The sequence below is a fragment of the Megalops cyprinoides genome, chromosome 14 (genome assembly GCF_013368585.1).
Source record: "Megalops cyprinoides isolate fMegCyp1 chromosome 14, fMegCyp1.pri, whole genome shotgun sequence".
Taxonomy (NCBI): domain Eukaryota; kingdom Metazoa; phylum Chordata; class Actinopteri; order Elopiformes; family Megalopidae; genus Megalops; species Megalops cyprinoides.
The window spans coordinates 1,535,942-1,544,345 of record NC_050596.1 but is presented as its reverse complement, the minus strand read 5'-3'; the positions used below and the strand labels follow the sequence as shown (position 1 = coordinate 1,544,345).

At 42.5% G+C, this 8,404-nt stretch overlaps 1 protein-coding gene across 1 annotated transcript; it reads right to left on the bottom strand.

The window, feature by feature from the left end:
- Window positions 1-3,774: 3,774 nt before the first annotated feature.
- On the bottom strand, window positions 3,775-8,187 carry ing1 (inhibitor of growth family, member 1). Its single transcript, XM_036545847.1, has 2 exons — window positions 8,003-8,187; window positions 3,775-4,691 (listed from the first exon to the last, which is right to left on the bottom strand). The coding sequence occupies exons 1-2, from the start codon at window positions 8,139-8,141 to the stop codon at window positions 3,985-3,987; spliced, it is 846 nt and encodes a 281-aa protein (XP_036401740.1). The 5' UTR covers window positions 8,142-8,187; the 3' UTR covers window positions 3,775-3,984.
- Window positions 8,188-8,404: the final 217 nt, after the last annotated feature.

The window sequence follows — 8,404 nt, the reverse complement described above, 5'->3', positions numbered from 1 at the left end:
GGAGAACATTACCTGCCTGACTGCATTGTGCCAACTGTGAAGTTTGGTGGAAGAGGGATAATGGTATGGGGCTATTTTTCAGGGTTTGGGCTAGGCCCCTTATCTCCAGTGAAGGGCAATCTTAATGCTTCAGCATACCAAGACATTTTGGACAATGGACCTTCCACCTTTGTGCCAACAGTTTGGTGAAGGCCCTTTCCTATTCCAACATGACTGTGCCCCAGTGCACAAAGCAAGGACTATAAAGACATGGTTTGATGAGTTCGGTGTGGAAGAACTTGACTGGCCTGCACAGAGCCCTGACCTCAACCCCATCGAGCACCTTTGGGATGAACTGGAACAGAGATTGCAAGCCAGGCCTTCTCATCCAACATCAGTGCCTGACCTCATAAATGCTCTACAGAATGAATGGGCACAAATTCTCACAGAAAATCTTGTGGAAAGCCTTCCAAGAAGACTGGAAGCTGTTATAGCTGCAAAAGGGGGACCAACTCCATATTAAAGTATACAGTATGTATTCGAATACAATGTCATTACAGTCCCTGTTGGTGTAATGGTCAGGCGTCCAAATACTTTTGTCCATATAGTGTATCTAAGTATAAGTAAAGGTAAGTATCAAACTAAGAATATACATACAGACAATGCCACGAAAGATGAAAGCAGATGTAAATGGATTGTGGAGAAGTCCATCAACATGTCATCTCAATGTAAATAAACATACTTCCTGTTTATTTAACTTCCTGTGTCATGACACCTGAAATTGTTGAGCATTTTGATCACAATGTTAGCTAACGTTAGCTATCTAGATGACAGTATTGACTAGCTTAGCCTACCTGGTGATTCAATCAGGTTATAGTACAAGTCGAAATAAGAGACGGCTGGCCACTCTGTGGGGTTACTTTTCCACACTGATTTTGGGATAGAAAAGGGACACTGACATTTTATGTTAAAGCTGTTTCAAGACACGGTGTCCTGCAATTTCCCATTCACTCCCTTTCAACTTTGCGGAATGTTTTCCCCCATAGGGGGTGTGGTTTTCTCTCCGATGATGCGTTGCCCTCTGTCTCTATATAGTATGGCAGTATGAGTATTTGGATGCAGCCCTACTCTTGGGGAGTGATGTAACTGCTGTAACCACTCGGTTACCTGCTACCCGCTACCCCACAGGCTTTACGCAGGGCTCACACGAGCTACTCACTTCAGCTGTGCCACACATTCACCAGGGGTGCACACTACTGTCAAAGAGGGATTTTTTGGAGACCTGAAAGGTCTTATTGTATGACTGTTTTACTTCTCTGCAATGTAAACAATTTCAGGCAGTGTGAGATGGTAAACATGCTTGGCAGCATAAGTGTATCAGTTGAGAAAGCTGAAGAAGAACAGTTTGGAGTGTCACAAGCAAGACACTGAGTAGGAACACCTGTTCTGAAAACATGTCATAGAATTTCAAGCAGAGTAAATTACATGAGAATTTCAAGCAGAGTAAATTACATACAAGAATGCAGTGTTATGCTTAGTGACTTTTTCAGATTTAATGTAAGCAGATTTCATGCAAAACTGGACTATTTTCAAAATGGAATACTGAGGGGGGTGGGGGGACCTTTTTAGACATGTTGCTTTCAACATATTTTGCACTGTAGGTTTTCTGTTTTGCATACGTTTTGTAGGGATACATTCTTGTAGATGCACTTGGCAGAGAATACCATTGACTTCGTAGTTTTGTAACCCTAATGTACAAACCACAGACACAGTAAACTGATATTGCAGATATAGCACAGATACTGCTGATACAGTACATGTATATTTCAGATATAGCAGCACTCTGCGCATACAGTATGCTGATATTGCTGATACAGTACACTCATATTGTTAGGCATGGCAGTAAATCATTAGCTAGTGGGATTTCTTCTTCCGTTTCTATTCACTTTCAACCTCACCTCAAGCAGACAGTCTTTAAAAGGCCATCTTCAGTCAGTCCAGGACATAGTTCCCTGCCTGTGTTGATTCTGGAAAAACGGCACAGTGAAAGGAGCTTTATGTTTGTGTAGTCCGGGTCTGAAGTAATGGCTTGTGTTCTCTTCAGTATTGAAGAGTTTCTGCTTTCATGTTACTGGGATGGAGTGGCATGCTTATTTCATCTCATATTCATTGCCGTCTTTGCTCTGGCTGTCCATCTGACAGCTAAGCAGTCTTTCCCCCTTACAGTACGCAGACACTGTGATAATCTGACTCCTGCTAAAAGGCACATTAAATGATTGATTCTCTGTGGGTACGTCATAACTTCAATATTAGGATATTCATGATTCAGAGTAACTTAAAATACACAGTGAATGTGTAGTGATCAAAGCAAATCTGGTTAAGTACTGTGGGTCAAGGGTAGAACAGTGGTTCCAATCCTGGTAACCAAAACTGCAGCCTTCTGGTTACAAATCCAGTCGCAGTGCCACTGTAGGACAATTATTACTGTCATTATCTATTGCATCTAGTACATTTTTGTGTGGTGTCATTTATTTAATTTCTAACTGATGCATCCTTTGTCGATTTTAATTTATTTTGATATATACAGCATGTACAGTCAGTGGCATGCATTTTGGGCTCTAGGGCTGGAAGAGCAGGAATGACTGCCCAAAAGACTGATAGGAGTTGCTTGGAGGAAACATAACTGAGGAGATTTAAACCTGTTCAGCAGTTTTTATTTATGGAAGGATCACAAAGCTACTTAATGGCCTTCAAATACAAGTACAATTTACTATGTACCAATACATTAAAAATGTCTTCTGATATACATGAGGAAATAGTCTATTGTTCACATTTAAAGTAATACAGACTTTAAATATTTTGGTAAATCTTTCCAATGTCTTCAATGCAAGTCAAATATGCTGCACCTTCTTCATCATGTTTTGGCTGCCAAACATTTAACCACTCATGGTGACTTTTCTCTTCACAAGCAAAGCCCTGCCATGTGTTTGTATAGGAATTGCTCATGCATTCACTCAAACACACAGCAATAAATATTTCTCTATATGCATGCAGGCCCTCTCACTGAACTAAGAACCTGCATCACAATTATCATGTCACAGTCAGCGAGCAATACTCATCAGCCATTAGTCTGCAGCCATTAGGCTGAAATGATGCCAATAAAGTATTAATTTAAGCCAGTAGCAATTACTGATGAAATCAGTACTAACTTCAATCAATGCACACAGTTATTGCTTTGTACTTTTCATCAATCGCTAATGGTGACACAGCGGGTAGTGTGGTCAAGGACTTAGAGAAATGATGGGAAGAGGAAGTCATAAGACAAACAGCACTGGGACTAGGGAAAACAGCACATGTTAGATATATCAGCAGTAGCAAGTGGAAGACTAACATATAGATATAGACCTAGTTTTTAAATCACCCTTTCATTTATTCCAAAGAAAAAAAAAAACACTTTTTCACTGGTCTTCGAGACATTCTAGTCCAGAAAAAATGCTCCAGAAAAAAATCCTGTCTGGAAATGCACTCTCTGTGGAGTGTCATCCACCATTGTGAAATACTGTATGGCAGAAACACTACATACTGCTGGTGTGTACCATGGTTCTGCATCACGCAATTCTGCTACTGAATACTCTTAAGACAGACTCACTCATAGATTCACTCGCAGAATTCCTTCAACAATCTGACCACACCAAGTTTGTATCACGGATGGAGGCACAGTCTGGTTTTGAACTGGCAACCCTCTGATCCCAGGCTAGTGGTTCCTTGTGCATTCTGGCCATGCAAAGTGCTAACACTGCTCCTGGTTTTTCATTATTTTCCCCTGGTTTTCTACACAGCCTGTGTGCTTTAAGGCAAAGCATCAAACCTGTATTCTATCAGTCCCAGCAGCTGCCCTGTGATATCAAGTCACAGCAGCCTTACACTTGAAGGACCGAACAAAACGGGCAATCTTCATCACTGTGCACCTATGTGATGTGCCTGCACAGCTGATCAGGTAGGCAACTACCTGTTATAAGCTCTTTCCTTTTTGGATTTCTCCAGAGCTTTGTCCATGGTCTTCTCGTTCTCTCCCCTGCATTTGGGACAGTACCATTTTCCTTTGGGCTTGTGGTTGAGTCCCACACAAGAAAAGTGGAACCACTCGATGGGACACTCATCGTTGTCACAGCCAATCATCTCCCCATAAGACACCTGGTCACACAGGCAGTAGGTGGGCTCGTTGGGGTCAATGGGCAGGTCGGCAGGCGAGGCCTCCCTCTCCACTTTGGCCTTTGACCGCTTCTTCTTCTTTGATGTCTTGGTCTTCTTCTCCTTGGGAGTCCCGGCGCTGACCTCATCACTGTGGTCGAGGTTGCTGTTAGAGTTCTCTCTGTTCTCGTTATTCTTCTGCCTCCGGGAGCGCTTGTTGCTGGGCTTGTCCATTGCACTGGGCATCTCGTCCCGCCGTTTGTCCTGGCACAGCCTGCTGGGTGTGACCACGCCATCGGCGGTCTCCTGGCACGATTCAAAGAGCTCCATGTGGCCCTCCACCTGCCGGCTGCGGTTCTCCACCAGCTCCACCATCTGACTGACAATCTGGATCTTCTCGTCCCCCAGCTCCTGGCTGCGGATCAGCGCCCTCTGGAGGCAGTGCGTGAGCCTCTTCCTCTGGACTGGATCTGACTCCTTCTTGTGCTTCTCATAGATCTCATCCAGCTCCTTCAGGATCTCTGCAACATACCCACAACAGGTGAGAAACTAGTTGACAAGAAAATGTAACTGACATCCTACATGCAAATTTACTATTCTTCACCATGAAGATGAATAGGTAGCCACTGTAATCCTGTGACAGCATCCATTTGGGAACAGATTCCTTGTCTGTGTGTTGTTAAGCAAGCCATCAAACTGTACAGATTACTAAAAACAACAGCAGCTTATTGACTCTTGAGACCACTTGTTAATAACAGGAGGAACTCAAATGTCGACATTGTGCTTCTAAGTGTTTCTTCAAAGTTAAGAACTGAGGGGGACAGGCGCGCTTTGCAAGTAATTTTTCTTTTATGATAAATTAGCTTACAAATTCAGGCACGACAGAGTTTTCAGTACAGAAAACAGCAGTTACCTCATTTCTGAATGTTGTTGATTAATAACTAACCATTTTGATAGGACGACAGCCCCTTAGAAAAGCTGATTTGTAAAAATATCCTAAGTATCATGTTAATGATATACACTGTTTTAAATATGTGGTTGGACATCTTAGATTGTACTTAGCAATGCAGTCAGATGAACTAAGTCAAAAGAACATAACTTTACTTATTGGTAGAAATGAAGACAGCAATCTAGTAAGCATAAACCAATGAACCCTGAAACATAATAAACCTTGTGTTTTAAATGTCTTGTCAATTTTGTTGCCTTTATGGCTAGCTTCTTGAATTTAAATGCTGTTTTTTTAAAAAGGTTGCTTTATGACAAACATAGCTGGCTGTCCCGCCCCACATACTGGTGTGGACAATTTGTGCCATTAGGAGCTGATCTTGGATCAGAACAAAGATTTTACGCTACATGGTTAAAAAACCAATTAGAGGTGGATAGACCGCAGGTCTGTTGGCAGAAAGTACCCAGCTCCCACATTTGAAGGATAGCTGCTATTCGCAAGGGAAAGAGTAACCGTACGTTCACACCGGGAGCGGCAAGAGCGTCAAAGCGAACGGAAGTCATTCATTTTCTATGTGAGCCAGCGTCTCTCTGCGGCGAGCAGCGGCATGACCGTTGGCGGCGCATCTTGGGCAGTGTGGGCGTCAGAATAAAGTTGAAGTCCAGGCAACTTTATGGTAATGAGCTATGACGCAGTTTGGCGGCAACCAATCGGAATAGAAGTGCTCTGCTCTAGAGAATCGAGTGCAGTGTTTCTCAATCCTACTCCTGGCGGCCCACTGTCCTGCATATCTTCCGTCTATCCTTGCTCTACCTACCTGACTGAACTCATCAGTGGCACTTTCGATTAGCTGAGCACACCTGATTTAATCAAGCAGCAAGGATAGATAGAAGATACGCAGGAAGGTGGGCCGCAAGGAGAAATTTGAGAAACGCTGTTCAGGAGAACACAACCGTGTAAACTTTTGTTCCCACCAAACATTAGTTCCCAAGCACAATGGAGGAGAGGTTGATAATTGCCATGGCAGGTTTTCCCATTATTTACTTTAATGTAGGCTACACACAAATTAAGGTTAATGTTAATTAAAGACCAAGGTGAGTAAACGTGTCCTATAAACTGCATGTTGAAATTTGACTTCGCACTTAGCATCAACACAAAAGTCACACCACACAAATCGCTTTTAATTTGTTTATTTCGTTACCAAACATGTAATTATAATTGTTCATTTCTTTCCTTCATCGATCGATTTCTTAACCTCATTAAATCTTTTAAATGTGAAGGTAACTTAAAGGCCTACCCTACTTGTGGTCAGTCGGCACAAAGATACCGGTCGACACGTTTGTTTGCTTTGCGGCCCCTTTAAATAACATTTGCAAGGCCAAGCATTTCGAACTGACTTGTAGCCATCTGCATCAGAGCGTCCACTTCTTCGACAGCGTTGTTGGCAGGGCAGCCAGAGCGAATTTTGACGCTCTCGCTGCTCCCGGTGTGAACGTACGATGTCACACAGAACTCCTGATCGGCAATTACATTCTACCAATCAGTAAAAAAAAAAAAAAAACTTTCATGAACTCTGCCAATCAAAACATTACCCTGCCACATTGCGTCTCTTGGCTGTTGCAAAACCTGGGCAGGAACTTATTCAACTCCACAACCAATCACAAGACAATTCTGCAACAAAATCGGCCTGGGTCAGAACCTGTATCCAATCACAATCTAATGAGGGCGGCGCGTTGCGTATAATAAGCAAATACATCCAGCGTATATTAAACTACCAATGCATTACTGGTTTGACTCGCGACCACTGAGCATATCCAGCATGGGAAGGGAAGATGCCGTCCATTAGCAAATCATACTATTCTTAAACTTGATAGAAGACACTATACAGAAAACATACCGAATGCACCGGTAACACATGAAAAGGTGTCTTCGACTGTAACACCAATCCTTTAACATTTAATAAGTTAGCCAGCTAATTTCCACTGCATCCACTGAAGCTACTTCGCTAAACAACAACAACCATGTAATGTTAGCAACCCACTTCAGTACTGCTCAAGACAAGAGTCGTTTCATCGTCATCATAGTGGCTGGAATACCAACACAATACGTGGCTAAAACGGTTGTAGCTATTTACCTTACAAGCTAAATAACCATTTCACACACAACTGTCTTTACATCTAACGTCAGCTACCTAATTTCAGCAACGGCTAGCTAGACTTATCCCTCACGGGTCTAGCTAGCGCCAGATAACGTCCTAATAATGGAAATTATTTCAGTTATTGTTTTGCCCTTAATACGACAGCTGGTCAGATTCACTCTTTTTCAACTTTGAACAGGCTTTCGGAACGAAATCTTCTTTATAAAATTGTATTAAAATCGGTTGTTAGCAAACGTTACAAACTATGGCTAGCTACATACCTAACTGCTAACATATAATCAACAGTACGACATCACAAATTGCTGACAAGATAGCTAGCTTCCCACTACTACACCCGTGGCGAATTTCTTGGCTGGCTGGCTAGCTAGCTAGTCAACAGCCATTATGAATATTGCCGTTATGTTTCAAGCTAGCTCGCCCCATTCCATTATGCTAATCTTTAGCCAATTTGTTGGGTGAGATCCCTAGTACACAACTGCACGTCTATCCAGCTACCCAACTAATATCAGACATAGGAGAAATTAGGAGAAATTTAAGTTCAAATCGATGTTCTAGTGTCCTCAACCCCGTTGAAGCGTATGTGTTGGCCACTAGTGAACATTTTATAAACAATTTGTTAAAGAGCTGAAATCTTTTGTTCCGCCCTGCGGTTTTCATTCACTTATCAGAGGGCTCCTACCAAACGTTGGCTAAAAGATCAGTCATCAAACACATAAATTTGAACTTACCTTGGTATTTAGCGTCAATTTCCCTCATGAGAGACACGTTTCTCTGGAGGTCGAAAGGCAATGATTCGACCAAGTCCAAATACTCTTCCACATAATTAGCAACGTGGAGTGACTCCCCGGTAAAACCAGGGCTCAACATTTTTATTGCCTTTTCAGATCACCCACGAGTCAGTTGGTATACAAGAAAACAGCTGACTTCAATCTCCACACCACGACTGCAGATAAGTAGTTAGTTGGCTATATAGCTTAGGAGTATATGTCAGTCTCAAAACACTGTCGTGGTTGGTAGTTAGCTAACCGGGTCAATGAGCTAATCAGCTAGCTATCGTCAGCTAGTTGCGGCTTCCAGGTTCTGTCCTAAACGTTTGCAAAATCGGTAAAAACCAGCCAAAGTGTTCAGCT